General features: G+C 44.3%; 1 protein-coding gene across 1 annotated transcript in view; it reads right to left on the bottom strand.

Annotated features, from left to right (window-relative positions):
* Positions 1 to 1,769: 1,769 nt before the first annotated feature.
* Dchs2 (dachsous cadherin-related 2) overlaps positions 1,770 to 18,546 on the bottom strand; it is a 192,270-nt gene continuing 175,493 nt past the window's right edge. The window contains exons 16-20 of the mRNA XM_050158836.1: positions 17,336 to 17,487; positions 10,688 to 10,818; positions 8,070 to 8,356; positions 7,165 to 7,297; positions 1,770 to 5,115 (exon numbers count right to left, since the gene is read on the bottom strand). Of these exons, the coding sequence (XP_050014793.1) occupies positions 2,504 to 5,115; positions 7,165 to 7,297; positions 8,070 to 8,356; positions 10,688 to 10,818; positions 17,336 to 17,487 (3,315 nt within the window). The 3' untranslated portion in view covers positions 1,770 to 2,503. The remainder of the gene's footprint in view (positions 5,116 to 7,164; positions 7,298 to 8,069; positions 8,357 to 10,687; positions 10,819 to 17,335; positions 17,488 to 18,546) is intronic.

Below are 18,546 nucleotides of genomic sequence, written 5' to 3'. Positions count from 1 at the left end.
CTCTGGCGCTTCTAGAAAACAACACAGAGAAGTCGGGGACAAAGGTGTCGGGAAACGGGTCCTGCCCCTGTTGGAGACGCATACATATCGAGCTAAACATCCATAGATGAGGGCTGCCGGTAGTGAGTAACACATTTCGATCTTCTTAAAAACAGTGAAATGAGCAATTCCCCAAAGACACAGCATTTCCCCCTATATTTGCCCAGGAATCCGTTTTGGAAGCTGATCCAATGATTACTTGTGGGATGTAGAATTCTGACATCCATTTGGTACTGATTTACACCAGGATTTTTAAGGCTGCCAACAAGAAAGTCCAGAATTTCAGGCAGCCAAAAATTCCACAAGAGACAACTGTCTTTTATTTTATAGCTTATGAATTTGGGGCTTAATATGATTTTCCACTAACAAGTTCTGTACCCCCTCCCGAGTGCCAAAGCCGGTGTGGAGATCAGCAAAGTAACACGGACCAGATGAGGGAGCTTAATACTCGACTTGAAGGAAGACAGCTGAAGTTGTATTGTTTACTTAGGAAAGAGCACTCTGGTTTAAAGGGCCGACATGGATGCCTGAGAAGGCTCTTCCCCACCATCTTCACGTCTTGACCTCCACTGGGTTGTGGCCACCACTCCGTGGTGCGGCGGTGCTAGCAACGGGATTGATAAAGTCGTCAACTAAAGATCTGCTAAATGTTGGTACGGAGATCCACATATGTCTTGTCAAATGAAATAGCCAGGGGGAAACGCCCACAGAATCATGTTCAGTCATAAATCAAAGGTGAAAAACTTATTGAAAGGTTAGATGGGTAACTCCCTTTTTCTACAAAAGCCTAAGTGAGTGGAGAACCCATTTAAAAAACAAGGCATTCATGGTTAACACATAAATTCTGCTACAAAGCAAAGCTTTCACATGTAATTAGCAAAGCAAACACTATGAGTGCATTCCTATGGCCAACCACGCTCTGCTGAAAACAGTCAAGAGAAAACCCGTTGGCACAGTGATGTAATTACAGTTTTGTGGATTTCTTTTGTCTTTTAGCAAAATCATTAAATTTCTACTTCAGATGCCCCAGAGATAAGGAGAGACATGAATCAGTGCTATAATATTTAAATGGCCTACATGTGATTTCCCTGGAATTCCAGCTTATCCAAATCCTTCATGGCCATCACACTTACTGGTTCCTAATGTGATTTAGACACATGCTCTGGAGTTGAGTCAGCAAGAAGATACACTCTTATATTCTATCAGCACTGGCAGCCACTGAACTGCTGGCCTACTCGACCGGATAGCAAACTGCACCCGCAACCCTTTTAAGCAAATGCAATGCCTCACCTAGTTCCACAGGTGGTATCCATGGAAACAATCTATAAAAGAACTACTTCCAGAGTGGAAGTCCACCTGATCTACCGAGAAAATTACCCAGATGCATTCGAGACTTCTCATTGGAATTCCCAGAAGGTGATCCCAAAGCCTGGCTGTGGTCCTCCCACCCTGCCCCCATCCCATGGGAAGATGGCTTGTGGATCATGGTCTTCGGGATGCACGCAGCCTCCTAGCAGGGAAAGGTATCACTGATGCCCTGTTGGTCTGTCGGAGAGCAGGGTGGCACTTCATGTAAGCACCCGTGTGAAGTCTCTAATGCATCTGGGTAATTTTCTGAGTGGATCAGGTGGGCTTCTGACACAGGAACCGTGTAGAGCAGAATTCTGTGTACCCTGTTGCGGAACTGTCCCAGGTAACAACAAATTGATGATAAGTAAATGGAAGAAAGACTTCTGATACCCACCCTTAACTTTAATAGTAGAAACTTTCATATATAAAAAAAAACTTCATTTAAAAATATACTGCTAAATTACTCTATGAAAATTATAATTAGCTAGTAACATAATTTCATCTACACAAACTTTAAAAATGGGCGTTTACTAGATAAATTATCTCATACACAAAGTTTCTATATGTTGAAGAAAATAAAATGAAATAATTTCTATAAATTAATCTTCAAAGTCTCTTATCTGGAAAGAACAGTGGAGGGGGTATCGTTTTGTAGAAAAGGCCCAGATAACATGTCTCTGGCCTAAGCATCGTCCTGTTCATTTCAGCCGTACATGGAAAATGTCCTTTCTGCTTCGTTCAATCAAGAATTCTTATTGGGCCACATCAACCCAGAGTTATGAAAAATTCCAGTCATAATTTCTGATGAATACTCAAATCATAAATTTTAAACATTAAAACAAATAACAAAACACAGTAATAACAAAACAGACTAGTTAATGTCCACAAATGTGTGTCCTGAGAGCAACCCAAAATGTCTAAAAGACTAAATAACTTCTCATTAAGGCGGAAGGAAATTTCGAAAAACTGAAACGGGCGAGATTTCACTAGCGCTGTCTACGCGAGATTCCCCGATGCTAGGTAAGCGCGAACCCCTTCGGCCAGACTTGCTTGTGTTCTTTCTGTCTGTCTCTGCCGAGTGCTGAATGAGCAGGGAGCCAACACCACAACCTCGCTACACTTGGACTTCATCATCAGCTTTCAGTTCACGGCATGCACCACGTCCGTGTGTTTCTACAGATTCTCCACCTGGCAACGCTGGTGACCTGGCGGGAGTCTGCATCGTCAGTAGGGAAAGAGATGGCGAGAAGCTGGGCGACATGGCTTCTGATAGAGAATCGGCATAGTAGGGAAGGGACGATCGGGGGAGTTTATGAAGAGCCTGACCCAGGGTGATGGCTGGCATTCGCGGGGGGACCGCCTTAATCCCGGGCTGTGCTACCGCTGTTATCAAAGGGGGCGGGAAAACAAAAGATGCGTCTTTTGGAACACCAAGCATCTGCAAATGTTCGTCCTTTAGTCTGGCAAGGTCGTTAAACACCGAGGAGAGGTGCTGGAACTTGGGTTCCCAACTGAGGAAGTGATCCCAGGCACAGCTGTCTCTGGCACCACCAGCAGGAACTGCCTGAGTGGGAAGAGATGCACACCTTCCTTCCTGACTGACTGAAGAGGCGGACTCTTTCCTGCTACCATCAGACAAAACATCTGCTTTGGCCTCTCTTTTCTGGAATAATCCGTTACTTTGAACATAGATCGCCTCACAGCCTTCCCCTTCCTCTCCTCCCTCAAACACGTGACTGACTTCCACCTCAGTCCCGGCCATCACATCTGTCTCTCCTGACAGGCAAGAAAGCTGATCAGAGTCCCTGGGGATGCCCGAGTCTGGCACCCTGGACCCCCAGTCACTCAGTACAGAATCTGAGTCCTTTCTGTAAGGCTGCTCGTTTATCCTCTGGATTTCTTTATCTTCTGCGGTCTCTCCATCCACAGAGCAGTGGCCGCTGGAATGTGAACGCCTGTACAGGTGGATGATGTCTTTCTCCATGGCATTCATTAGGTTCAACCATTCAGCAGGCATAGCTCCACCAGATCCCGCCACATCCCCATACTCCAGGGTCTGCTGCCCAGCCTGGAGCTTGCCTGGAGCCCCTGTCAACCGGGGATCATCCTGTGGGGATGGCAGTGTCTTCTCCTCATAACTGGGCAGTGGGTTGTTGGGCTTATGTCTTAAAATCAGTCCGAGTAGAGTGCAGACAAGCAAGAGGAACACTAAAAAGGAGACCACAAGACTGATGGAGAAACTGTGGGCAAAGACTGCTCTGTGATGTCCTTCAGATGGCAAAGAGATATTCACAAACACAGTGCAGGATGCGGACTTGGAGCTGGGCTTGGGGCTGTGGGCAGTTATTCTCACTTCCAGGGTGTCTTCTTTGTTGAGCTGACTGTTGATTAGGAAAAGGGCTCCAATCCAATAAATATTGCCGTTCGTTTTGTTTACTGAAAAGAGAGGGGATGGAGTTCTGAGGGAGTAAAAAACGACCCCGTCCTCGCCGTCGTCGGCATCTGAGGCTTCCACTCTGCCAATCAGCTGCTGTCCTTGGCCTTCCTCGGGGAGACTGAAAAAGTACTGGTCTTGAGTAAAGACGGGTTCAAACTCATCCATCCCTTCGACTTCCACCCAGACCTCCAGGGAAGCTGTGGCACCACCTCTGTCTTCGGCCTGAATGACAAGGCAGTACTTGGTGACACTCTCGTAGTCCAGCGTCTGCTCAGCTCGAATGTCCCCCGTTAAAGGGTCAATGACAAAGACATCCTGATAGGGGTGCATCCCATGTGTGACAAGGCAGGGTGAGGAAATAGAGTACGTCACTTCTCCATAAGGCCCGGCGTCAAAATCCAGGGCACAGACAGAGCACACGACCGAGGGAGCAGGCAGGTTTTCAGGAGCAGCGCAGGTCAGGGTGGAGGACACAAACCGAGGGGCGTGGTCATTGTCATCTAACACACTGATGTGCACAGCAGCGAAAGAAACGTGTGTCTCGTCTGCATCAGCAGCTTGGACCGTTAAAGTGAATGTTATCGTCTCCTCGTAATCCAGAGGTTTCACCAAATAAAGAACCCCAGTTCTCTCTTCTAAGTAAAAGTGTCCCTTCTCGTTTCCAGAGATGATGTCATAGCTGATTTCCGCATGGGAGCCCACGTCCCGGTCCTCTGCCGACACCACAGTAATGTGACTCCCGACAGGGGTGCTTTCCTTGACGTGGGCACGGTACTGCCGGCTACTGAAGGTGGGCGGGTTGTCATTGGCATCCATGACTTCTATTGCTACGACAGTTGTGGAACTCAGAGGCGGGCAGCCATGGTCAGAGGCCAGAATGACAAGCTTGTGGCTGGCCCTGGCTTCTCTGTCCAGAGCACGAAGCAACACCAGAGCCCCGCCCTGCTGATGGGGATATTCGGAAGGGAGGGGGCTGGTTTCAATGTGGAAGGAGTTGTCTAAGTTGCCGTTGATGATGGAATACTCAGTGTGTGTGTTTTCAAAAGTGTAGTCACGGTCGAGGGTTGTAAACGTCAGAAGGGTGCTTCCAGTGGGCGTATCCTCCCTCAAGCTGAGATTGTAGTGCCCCTCCATAAACTCGGGAGCATAGCCGTTCACGTCTTGTATTTCTATCTCCACGAGTGTCAGAGCCCTCAGCGGGGGAGTTCCACCGTCGCTGGCTTCAACGAGAAGTCGAAGCGTTGATATTTTATCCAGAAGCAATGGAGAACCAGTAGTAAACACAGTGCCTGCAAAATGAGAGCATGAGTCAAAGCTGCGGACTCACTGCTCAGGATCTCCTGAGCCAGCAGACGCTTGGTGCGTGTGCACATGCGCACTGCTCCTTGCTGGAGAGGAGACGTTACAAACAGTGCAAATCGATTTCAAAATTATTATATTTATATAAAAGTTTCAAAGCTAATCACAAGTTACAATTAAATGTGCTCCTTGAAACTGCCTTTGCTACATTTTCCCTGGATTTTATCTCTGTATAGTAAATTGTTTGATTATTTTTTTAAGAGAAAGTACACTCTTGTCTCATATATTTTTATTTTATCTCATTATCTATAAAAATATGTACAGAAATATTTTAGCATAAGGTCACTATTCTGAGCTGGATAAGGTAGTGCATGCCTATAATCCTGGCACTTGGGAGGTTGAGGCAGGAGGATTGAGAGTTTGAGACTAGACAATGAGACCTTCTCTCAAACAAAATAAAAATGAAATGGCCAGGATATTCAAGCACTCAAGTGTGCCTGGCAACACACACACATACCACATGCAAACACACACACCACATAAACACACACCATCGCACAGAAACACACACATGCACACACACACACACATAGGCACACACAGACATGCACACACCACACGCTCGCTGCCTCGGAACACTCGGGGAATAACTCCAGCCAAAAGAAAGCAGTGGAATGTTAATGTGGAGGGCTTAATAATAAATATATCTTTTCTCAAGATCAGGGGTTAATTCAACAAGTGGCATTTTCCTTAATGATATAATATATCAAGCATCTTTTATTTTGCTAAATACATGACATTTACAAGTGTGTACCCAATGGTATTTTTATTGCAGTATTTTTAAGTGTGATCACTAAAATTAAATGTATAGCGGGGAGGTTTAAATGCCAAGTGTCATCGACAGTCACACATGAACTAGACAGACTTGATAGCAATTGCTAACTTAAAACATTCTAATCAACACTGCGGCAATATTTGTGCATAACACCCATCAGGCCACAGTCCTGCTGCGAATGAAACGCTCAGGAGTCTGCATCGCACACGGTTACAGGCTGAGCCAGGACGGCAGGTGTCTGGACTTCCATGAAATGAGAACAGACTGAGAGAGAAAGGGGACAGTGACATCCCTAACACGCTTACACTTACACCTCACACACACACCTACAGTTGTGTAGACAGAAGGGACAGTGACGTCCCTAACACACGCTTACACCGCACGCACACACCTACAGTTGTGTAGCATTTGTATTCTCTCATCACAAGACCTGTGAGTCTTCTTCTGATGCTTTGGACCTAAATTCTTCTTTATATCTCATTTTAAACTCACTTCTCTTTTGAAAAGGAAACTGCAGTGTGCAGAGCTGAGACCACAGTGTGATGCTGTGGTTCTTTTCGTCCCCAGAGTGTGCCCCCTAGGACACCATGCTCCTGATTAGTCCTCTTTATTGAGTTCAGCATTCAGTGTTGTTCACTGGTAAGGCCCCTGTGCCCCGTGCTTTGCTGTCTTAGTACATGGTACAGCAAGGACGCCAAATGAAGCAGAACACTGCAACGGCTCATATTTGGGAGAGACTGACACTAATTGTTTTTAAATTACTCTTATCTCTATTGAGCGTTGGGCACTGTTGCTGGATATTTTTTGCGCTGGGTAAACAGCTTCTGCACTCTGTACAAAACTCTCATTAATGAGTTGATTCTTTAGACATTATTTTGATTCTCGCTGAGTCACAGAACAGCTTCCTAAGCCCTGTTAGTGGGACACATGACCGTGGGTGTGACCCTATGGGTGGTGGTGGGGGGGGTGTCTCTGCATTTCTTCCTGCTGAGTAGCGTCTAACGAAAACCCTTCACGTTCTAGCCACTGAGAAGCTGAAGAAGAACCACTGCCATTTCCACTGTAGGTAAGAAAGAAAGCAGTGTCCATAACCACAGCGAGTGGGAGGAGCCGGGGAAGACTGTGTCAGAAACACTCAAAGTGGATGCTTCTGCCTTTCTGCACTGTCACTGATGATGCCCTAACGTCTCCGTCAGTAACTCACCGTTCCTGGGATCAACTGCAAATCCCTCCGATGATGAGACGATCCTGTAAGAAATGTCCTCACTGCTTTCTATGTCTGTGGCAGACAGGGTCAGCACAGAGGACCCTCCGGGTACTAGTTCAGGAACTGTGACCTGAGGACAAAAAGGACAAAGGCATCATGCTTGTGAATATCTTATCTTCAGGAGTAGCCACAGAACCTGACATCATGCCATTGGTTTCGATCTGCTTTCCATAGGCCTTGTGGTGGTTTGATGAAAATGACCCCCCACAGGCTCTGAGGGAGAGGTACTACTGGGAGGTGTGGCCTTGATTGGCTCACCATCTGTGTAAAATGTTAATCCAAAGAATGATAGTCCAGAACTTTGTCAGATCCTGCAAATGAGCTCATCTTCTCTGTGGCCTTGAAAATCCAGGGCCAATTCCAATTGTTGTGAACACCTCAACTCCAACTCCACACACACACACACACACACAAGGCTGGTGGTCCGCACACTCAGTAAACTGAAATAAATGAGCCAAGTAATTCCAGCTGATTTCTAGTCTACCATATGATAGGTAAGCCTGCAGCAATAACTCAGGATGACAACAGTGAGGACTGATAACCTGGGCCAGATCCTCAGAGATGGAAGGCTGACATCACTCACTGTTATTACTTATTATATTTTACTTTATGTGTATATGTGTTTGGCCTGCATGTCAGTCTGTCCCCACACACATGCCTGGTGTCTGTTGAGTTCTAAGGAGGGTGTCAGACTTCCTGGATCTGGAGTTACAGAAGGTTGGGAGTTCCCATGTGAGTGCTGGGAAGAGAATCAAGTCCTCGGGAAGAAGAGGCAGGGATTTTAACTTCCCAGCCATCTCTCAGTCCCATTCCCCATTCTTTCTAGTTTTCCATCTCTTTACCTGATAGATGTCTTGAGAAAACACTGGAGGGTTATCATTGACATCCAGCACACGGATGATAAGGGAACCCTCTGTGTGGTGCCCTGAATCAGAAACGCGGATGATCAGTTCGTATTCAGCAACCTCTTCAAAATCCAGGGTTTGCACCAGCACTACCATTCCTGTGCCCCGATCAATAGCAAACTTGGCTCCGGAGTTGCTCCCTTTGACAAAACTGAAGGTGAAAGCTGGATTCAAATCCGCATCATGAACGGATACCCGAGCCACGACTACACCAGGCAAAGAATCTGCAATCATCAGGACCAATGTCAGCTTCCATTAAATTCATCATCAAAAGACATTGCTTCAATCATGCAACCCAAGTATTTTCATTTTAAATCTAAAATGATTTTCTTTTTTTTCTGGCATGATTTCTCATGTAAAGCTCATTACAGGCTAAATCAAAACACAGAAGAATTTACCAGTCCAATAAAAGTGAAAAATCTACCGCAGAGGAGAAAATTGAGGAAGCAGGCTATACTCCAGATTTATATTACAGTTTTCCACTGTATGCTTACAGCACAATTCCAGATCAGAAGCCATTCTGAATGCTTTACTGTGGCACACAGTGTTGACTGAGTTTTCTGTCCTACCCGGTTCCCGCAGTCGTTAAGTCCCAAATAAATCACATAGAGGTCTACATTAGTTATAAACTGATTGGCTCATTAGCTCAGGCTTCTTATTAACTCTTACAACTTATATTAGCCCATTATTCCTGCCTGTGTTAGCCACGTGGCTTGGTACCTTATTTGGCGAGGCAGTCACATCTTGCTTCTTTTGAGGCTGGGCCAAAACTATAGAGGAATGGGCTTCCTTTTTTTCCCAGAATTCTCCTGTTCTCATTGACCCACCTATACTTCCTGCCTGGCTACTGGCCAATCAGTGTTTATTTAAAATATAATTGACAGAACACAGACCATTGTCCCATACCACTGTTCCTGTGTCTGAGCAGACACTCTCGGGAGTGTAGGGGAGAAGAAAGACATTACCCAAAGAATTTATTCAAATAATTAACTTTGCAAGCAGACCAGAGCTGAATAAAAATATTTAGGTACAGATTCAAGGCAGAGGCAGGCGGATCTCTGTGAGTTCGAGACCAGCCTGGTCTACAAGAGCTAGTTCCAGGACAGGCTCCAAAACCACAGAGAAACCTTGTCTCAAAAAACAAAAACAAAAACAAACAAACAAAAACAAAAAAAAGCAGATTCAAGATTTAGTTCTTACTCTCGGGGGAGGGGAGATGAGAAGAAAGAAAGAAAGAAAGAAAGAAAGAAAGAAAGAAAGAAAGAAAGAATATTTCTTTGATAATGACAGGCATTGCTTTAAATTTCTCAAAATTCAAATTCCCAGGGCTAAGGGAAAACAAAGCATTCCCAGGGTAGCGAATTTACTATTTACTAATGCACTATTACTCACAAAAAAAGCCCTTCCTGAACACATGACCTGCTCAGTGTCTCACACGCCACTGGGTTCCCTATCTAACCCACTGGTGAAAGGAGCTTCATTTCCAAGAGTCTAGTCTGGTGCAGGTGGAAAGTCTCTTCCAGGACATTCAGAATTGTTCCATTGCATATGGGATACATAATTTTCATTGTTCACTCCTGGGGAAGAATTCTTGGTGAGTGCTAAGCTCTTAGCCCATTTAGTAGATTTCAATTCATGTAATCTGTTCTCATGATAGATTCACAGCAGTCGTGCTGATGTATTTTAACATCGATTTACGTGTCCAGGAACAGGACACGGCCATCAAATCGAATGAAGATATCAAAAGTGAGCGATAAACCTGAAATATGTTTTGTTCATAGAGAGGAACACTTATAGATGTCCCTGTATGTAGAGGCTTCTACAGAAAGGGCTTGGTATAGTCTGCTTAGAGGGCAAAGACAGTAAGATGTTCAAATTGTTTCAGGAGTGGCTTTGGTAGGAAAAGAGAAAGCAGAGGGACAGAGGTCACCACCATGTCCAACTTTGTCTATAGAGGGATGAGTTGGCTTTACTAGTTCGGTCATTCACCAAGGGACAACTTTGGGTTCCCAGACTATGGAGTCATTGCACATCAAATGACTCAGTCAGTCCAGCATGAAACCCATTGTGTTTAGTCTCAAACAGTGGTGTGGTACTCATGCTGAAGGCTGGGTTATGCTAGGGAACGTTTTGATTCTGCACATTATCCTGTTAACTTCAGTATTGCCATGAGCATCCTTCCAAGACCAACAAAGTGTGGGTCTAACAGCACCAGTGGTCATAAAGGTCAAGAGATTATTACATCAGCAACAAAGGCTTCTGTCTGGAGTACATTCAGTGTCTCAGGAATTTTCCTCTGCACATGAGCACACAGTAAAGAATGATGGAGATGAGGGACTCGGGCTCAAGCCCATTTAAATGCGAATTTGAGTTTTATGATTTACCTCCCATGACGTTTGATATTTTCCTCGTGAACTTCCATTGTGTAGTCAATAAAATGAAGGGAAAATGATCTGGCTTGCTCAGCTGTAGAGAACCAATGCTTAGTGCAACATCCGGTTGTAAAATAAAATGCACACGTTAATTAAAAGTTGGTTCCAAATTGGCACACTTACTTTCTGCAATCTCTATCGCTTCTGAGGGGAGAAAGACCGGGGCGTTGTCGTTTACGTCAATCACCTGTATCTCTACGAGAGTCGTAGCAGAAAGCCTGGGCACCCCTCTGTCTGCGGCCTGCACAATCAAGCTGTTTTGGAAAAGAATCAAGGAACGTTATGAGCCATCTAGGAAGTATAAAAAAGCATAAATATCAAATCTAGTTTAATTTTTGTATGTGAATTCACTGGCTTTTATTTCTCCCATGGCCTTTTCTAAACGGCATCTTTTACAATTCATCCCACAAGCATGGTAGCTTGAGATTTATGTATTTTTGACAAGCGTTGGGAAGCAACGCCAGCAGACTGCCACATAATTTCTTGGAGACAGACTTTGAAATTCTACTAGGAATAATCTAAGCAGCACAGGCACCCACGCTTGTGCCCATCTACTGCAGAGGGATTGCTACCTATTTCCATCTAGTTGGACCATCAAAACATGCTGTCAAAATAATGGCTAGATGTGGATAGTTTTCAGATCCAAGTGCCAAACACTACAGACTTGGAGAGCTTGCGGCCACGATGAAGGACTGACTGGTTCGCGATGTGCTCAGACTGCAGAGAAACGGGTGGGTTCTGAAGGAACTCACACAATGCGATTTAATCTCACTGGGCTGGGGCTACAGGGAATTGTTTACCACCCAAGCTAGAACAACTGCTGCTGGCCTCAACTACTCCCCTTCTCCCACACTTTTCAAGCATCCTCTAGTTGCAAGTTTGGTCAGCTGATCTTCTCAGTGTCCCTTGGATTTGTGTTTGATCTATTTTGTCCCTATCATCAGAGTCTCGGGTAAGAGTGATCAAACACCCTGCTGAAATCTAGGACCTAAGGGTTTCCCAGAACACGGAAAATTCAATGTTTTCATGACCAGCGAAGCCTAGACAAGTTGGGACTTGAGATGTTTAGTAATAAATCAAGAAATGTATGCGATTTCCTGTACTAAACATAGAGAAGCATGTACCTGTGCTAGCCAGTCTCTGGACCCATTTACCCGAAATGCTGTTGATGGTTTGCATTCTTAGGGCTTGAGAGATGGTGTGGGGAAGCTAACAGTGTAAACGTCCCTTCCAGAAGGTCCAAGTTCAGTTCCCAACAACTCACAGCTTGTGGCTCACAACCACCTCTGACACCATTTGGCCTCCGCAGGCATCGGCTCCCGGCCTCTCTCCCTGTCCCACAGGCACCTAATTAAGACAATTAGTAGTCTGAAATCCTGAACAGCGATTTAAACATCCCTTGCATCTCCTTCTTAAGGACATTCTTTACACTCCGATGCCCTCTTGACGCTCACATCTCTTGTAAAGTCCCTTGACTCTCACGAGATCTGAAAGCCCTTCATGACCACAGCACATTGCACATTTTTCTGCCATAAGAGTTATCTTTCTGATGGTTGACCTGTCTGTCTCTTCTACGAGTTCGTATAAAACAGGTGGATGGCTTACTTTAATACTTTCTTTAATGAAGGTTGATGAAAGTTTCTGGAGTTTTTTCCATGGTTAGAGGTTTATTAATTGGTAAAGTCAGAACTCAACCTCAGGTCTTGCTGAACTCAGAACCTGTGCTCCTTCTAACGGGCCCCTTCCTCCGCATGCTGTATATACAGAGCTCATCATCATAGGGTTTTTTTTTTTTTTCGTTTTTTTCTCTAAGTGTTGGGCGTCCTGCGACCAGAACGTCTTTTCCTGTTCTCCCAGCGTGGGAGGCTTCTCTCACCATAGTCCACTTCAAATGAGGCATTTGACCAGATTAGATCTCGCTTAATTTCCTTAAAATACTGACATTCTTGGCAGAAGATATCGAAAAAGCTTTCTTTCCACTTTATCTCATACGTCTACTGAGAATTTTCTGTTCCTTCTGAAACTTTTTGAAAAAATAAAAGTATCAGCTAATACCAGAAATGGATATAAAAAAATGTTAGGATTTCTGGTGAGAGATGGTTAAATGGTGTCCCAGGTCTGTCTCCTCTTCCCTGACTTCCACTGAGAGGACAGCTAGGACATTAAAAAATACGCAAGTCCCCAAGGCTAACCCAGGAAATGGGGGACACGTTGGAAGCAGAAGAGATGAGAAGATACAAGATGCCGTGGTGGGTACGGGAAAGTGTGGGGGGGGAGGCCAGAGATTAGAAGATAGCCAAAGACACAACACTAAAAATGACCTTCACGCCATCTATTAAATACGCTTGCTTTATTACTTGCTTTGCATTATAAATATGTATTAAATAGATTCATGTGTGTGTGTGTGTGTGTGTGTGCATTCATATGTTCCTGTCTATCTTACACAAAGTCTTTCTTCCATGATCTTTAATCCTTTTCAGTCTCTCGTTTGATGCGTTTGAGAAGTAAAACAAAAGTTAGCCAACAAACAAAACAAGAAGTCTAACGCCTCAAAGGAGCCAGTGTCTACTGAACATTCATCCAATAGGATCCATAGCAACAACCCAAAGCGACAAACACCGAGCTAAAATAATAATTGAGATAAACAAGGAAACAAATGGGCAAAGGGAAGAAACACACAGTGAGACCATGTCTGAGGAGACACAGGAAGGGTCCCTCATTCAAAAATAACGTATCCAGTTCAAAAAGAGGCCCCGTTAGAGACCATGAGGAGTGAAATGGCTCGGCGAGAAAAAACCTTTTGCAGCAATCCTGACGAGCTGAATTCAGTCCCCAGGACCCATAAGGTAGAAAGGGAAAACCCGCTACACAAGTGGTCCTCTCAGCTCCACTCTTGTGCAATGGCACGTGTACACACAGCAAACACACTCACTCACACACGTAAAATTTAATGTCCAAAATTAAAAACAATATAATGGTAGGCAAAAAGAGAATCCCAAAACTGTTCTACAGAGAAAGGAGAAAATAGCATACAACAGAGGTTGCACAAGGCTTCAGAATCAAACAGATTTCAGAACATAAAACAGCAATGCCTTTCAAAGTCAGAAAGATATTTTTTAACCTCTATACCATCACACACACACACATGCACACACATGTACACACAGGCATGCATAAGCACACATAGGCGTATATATGATTGACGGCCTTTGCAGATATATAAGGGCCCTGGGAATTTACTTCTATGGCAGAGGGGGGCATTCAACTCTTGGCTTTTGCTTCTCACAGTTTGGAGTTAATTTATTCATGGGGAGTTGGAGAAAGGCCTTTTTAAATATTAGGACTAATTTAAATGTTGGGAACATGACGCAAATAGGAAAAAGTTAAAATCCGTTTGATTTAATTGCTAACTAAGCTGCATTGAGTAAGAACTCTGTGACAGAAAACCTTCACAATTGGAAAGTTCTTAGTTCCCAGGACATCCAGATTATCCGTATCTCTGAAATTACTGCAGTCTCTGCGATCAGAGAGAGAACACTCGAGCCACCTGTGGAGGGGAAGTTCTCCGTGCTTTAAATTACTGTGGCAGCAATGAGGCAAGAGAAGAATATTTATATATTGAGCATAATAATTTTAGCAATTACATTAAAATATTACAAAACAATTTTCTAACTGCTAAATTAGGATGAGATTTTAAACTTTTAAAAATACTGCTGAAGCAATATTTTGAAATATAGTAAATCACAAAAACAACAAGACACTTAATCAGCCTTTCAGAAAGGAAAGGGTTTTCGGGTGGTTAGTTAATCCAATTCTCGCACTAACATATTTCACTCAACCCAGCCTTCAGTGTTTGACCACACAAATACATTGTATTTTCCTCATGAAAACAAAAGTCGTCTCGAAAACTGAAACAGTGTTTTGTACTTATTTTTTTCCTTAATTCTGTAGCTCATATGGCAGAAACTGTGTACCTGAGGTTCAGAAGCACTAAATTTGATCCTCAAATAGGATTGCAACCCAGAATAAGCCACCCCTTGTAACTTGCACTGTTAATCCATAAAATACCTGCCTTAATTTCCTAATGAAAGGGTTATAAGAATTAAATGAAACACAGTAGCCACACCCTGCATCCATGTTTTGCTTTTTTTTTCAACATTTTAATTATTCATGGACAACCACATCCAAAAGTATTAATGGAAAATTCTAGAAATAAACAAGCCATAAGTTTTAAATAGCTACATTTTTTACTATGTTGGTGACACTTCCCAGGACTGTCTTCTTTCCTCCCCAGAATGTCAACTGCTTTTCTGTCCAGCGTATCCACACCGTATGTATCACCCGACCGTTATTAACTTACTAGCTATCTCAATCACCTGCTATAGAGCGGTGTTCTGTTCGGGTAATTCTTGAGTTAATTATTAGCTCCTTCAGATCACAGGGTTAGTGATACAAAGGAGCCACCAGGGCAAAAAAACTAGGGAAGAGAGATTAACTCTGGTACTGCATGGCAATACTGCATGGCATTTAGAAACAAAATAATATATATAATATGTAATATAAATAAATAAATATATATATATATATTTCAATAGTAAGTTACAGGTCTTGAGTGAGAACCTCAGAACACACCCATCACGGATAAGGAGCAACTATTATAATACACGTTTAAGGCTTTTGGAGGGAAAACCACAAAGATACTATTACAACGTAAGCCAAACATAAACAAGAAAGACAAACTTCCTTTTACCACAACGCTGATAAGTCTCTCTGAAGACAAGCAATACTAAGAGCTTGTGAGAAGTGTTTTAAATAGGAGCATGTTCCTATTCTCAGATGGTCATGCTGCATAAACACTAGGGTGCTCCTTGTTACTTCCTACCTACGCTCGAGGCAGGAAAGCACAGGGAATACTTCAGTAATCTGTCCTGTTCTTGGTGTGCTGTCTGTGTACATGCCTCTGTTTCAGTCATGCACTTGGCAGCCTAGCTCCTCCACACACACACACCCCTCTCCAAACACACATGTCCAGCAACCTTGCCCCCCCTCCCCGACACACACACCTGCGTTGGGCTACACATACATCCATCTCTAGACTATCTTTGTCTTCCCCCACAACAGACGAGCTCACCCAGTATCTATACAGATATACGCACAGTGTACGATTTGAAGGGCTGATCCAACTGGTTTGGGGAGCTTGTTAAATAAGGCACAACTGTGTCTCCTCTACACTTTAAGGGAGAATCAGCTACTGACCACCTAATGCTATGCATGATTGGGTGTGCATAGGAGTCAAATCAGATGTGCCATGGGAATGGGTATGCACAGTCCATAAATGTTATAGGATCTAATTTATCAATCAAAGCTGAGATTTACCCTCGCTATGCTCCTTTAGAAACTAAAGCCTTCTTTCTCTTAAACCCCATAAGAAGAAGCTCTCAACAACAGTCAGGGCCCTTGAGACCTTCCTTCATGGGGGGGGCGCTTCTCCTGTGCAATGCATTCTGCCCTTTTCCTCTTTTAATAAGTCAATTAATTAGTTTTTATGTGCATTAGTGTTCTGCCAGTATGTGTGTCTATGTGAGGACCTTGGTTCCCGGAGTTACAGATGGTTGTGAAGTACCACGCAGATGCTGGGAATTGAACCCATTCAATTCAAGAGTACTAATGGCTCTTCCAGAGGATTTGGGTTCAATTCCCAAGAGCCATTAGTACTCCTAACCGCTGAGCCATCTCTCTAGCCCCTATTATTTTTTAAATTATTTGTTTTATTTGTGTGGATATTTTTCCTGCATGTGTGTGCACCATTTGCATGCCCACTGCTCCCTCGGAGGCTGTAAGAGGATATGGACCGCCACCCAGCCCTAGCTCTGAACCAGAGTTACAGATGCTTGTGAGTTTCCATCGGAGGGCTAGGAAAGGAACCCAGGTTTTCTGCAAGAACAGCCTGTTCTCTTAACCACTGAGCCATCCCTTTGGTTGTATTCTGGCATTTTCTACTGCTTTGCTTTAAATAAGCTTGCCTGGGTACTTTTGCAACCATGTCGACTTTCATTTCGATTCTTTGAATAAAAGGCCCTCGATCCCTGCCCTGTCGCTGACCTGGTTTTAGAAATCGGTTCCCGGGTGTTCTGTTCAAGGGCTGCGCCACCATTCTTTGAGGAATACCCACTTGTGGCCACTTGGGGTTTCTCAGAATCCTTGGCTTTATTGAGTTACATGCTGAAAGAATCTGTATGGGAGTCTGGACTTTACCAACCCTGACTCCTACAGTCAGTGAACAGGCCCGTAGCAGAGATGCCTTTTGTGAAGGCTGGCATCCCTCAGACTCGAGACCGCAGTCTTTAACGGCAATGTCAGCTTTCAGTAAGGTCCCTCTGCTAGACCAAGCCACAACAAGGGCCCTGGTGACAAGGCTGCACTCTTCACACACAAAAAGAATGAAGGATTACAAAAAGGCACGCAATTTCTTTTCTACTCTGTGGAACGGTGACACGGACTTTGCAGAGGGCATTTCCACTCCGGGCACGGCACCAATGCAGAGGGCATTTCCACTCTGGGCACGGCGCCAACGCTGTCTTTTGAAACTCGGCTCCCTCGGTTCTTACGAGGATGCATCGAGTTTGCGACCTAGTCCAGTCGCATTTTCCAAACAGGAAATAATTGCTAAGACTGCTGGAATGAGCCTGGAGGTCGACTGTAGGTTACAAAAGGATTCGTCGGGACAAAGCAAAGGATGAACTCTCCATTGAGAGAGAACCTTGAACGCACCTGTACGAGTGGGTGGACTCATAATCCAGGATAGAACCTGTTGTTATCACTCCGCTCAGAGCATCGATCTGGAAGGCTTCTGCCTGGTTGCCGGAGACGATGGAATACTCAATCACGCTGTTAGATCCACCATCCGAGTCAGTAGCAAACACCTGTGAGGAATCAGTTTTCCCATTAGAAAAGATTCAACCTGCAATGTGATCCAAGCCTGCTTCTCAGAGAAATACATTAGGACAGAATACAGATTATCAAATGCATTGGAAACAAAACAAAACAAAACAATGCTTAGCACAGTGGTTCTCAACCTTCCTAACGCTGCTGCAACCCTTTAATTCAGTCCCACATGAGGCTGTGGTCCCCAACCACAAAATTATTTTTGTTGATATAAACTTTATAACTGCAATTTGGTACCTGTTATAAACTATAATGCAAATTTCTGTGTTTCCTGGTGGTCTTAGGCAACCCCTGTGAAAGGGTCATTCTACCCCCAAAGGGGTTGGGACCTACAGGCTGAGAAGCGCTGGCTTTGAGTCATGCCAACAGACAGCTGACACTTGCCTTTGACTTTAACGGTCTGGATAATGGGACAGAAAATGTTCTCACGTTCATCTGAAAGATTTCCAGAAGTCACTCACACGTCTCAAGCTTTAAGTGTGCAACTGGTGAGTTTTCTGGAGACTCCTAATATGCCTGACTGGAATCTTTCTAGTTCTACCATGGGTCACGCTGGCTCGAGAAAGAGGGCATGAATTACAGAAAACTCCATACACTGAATGGCGATTCTTCCCCTGAGCTTTCTTCTTCACTTTTGATTTTTGCGTGTGTATGTGTGGGGAGACCAGAGGTCCATATTAGATGTCTTCATTTACTTCTTTGGGCAGAATCTCTCCTTAGCCTGGAGTCCACCGAGTCAGCTAGTCTAGCGAGGCCGCTAGCCTGGTTGCCCCATGAAGGCCCTGCCTTCCCCTTCTGAGGATGGAGCAGCCGCCACACCTGTCTGCCTTGACAGGCCGCCTGGGGATTTGAGCTCCAGCTCTCACGCCTACACAGCAAGGGCTTTCTCTAATGAGCCATTCCCCAGTCCTCATTCCCCTCTTAGTGATTGAAGTACTGTCTACAAAATAGGCCAACAAGAAACTGTTTTATATTATAATGACGTTTTAACTCAAGGGAATTTCGAAAAGTGAATCAAATCCTAGATTACTGCCAAT

The sequence above is a fragment of the Alexandromys fortis genome, unplaced genomic scaffold (genome assembly GCF_014885135.2).
Source record: "Alexandromys fortis isolate MF-2015 unplaced genomic scaffold, M_Fortis_MF-2015_v1.1 scaffold_102, whole genome shotgun sequence".
In the NCBI taxonomy this organism is placed as follows: Eukaryota; Metazoa; Chordata; class Mammalia; order Rodentia; family Cricetidae; genus Alexandromys; species Alexandromys fortis.
This window is presented reverse-complemented; position numbering and strand designations above follow the sequence as displayed.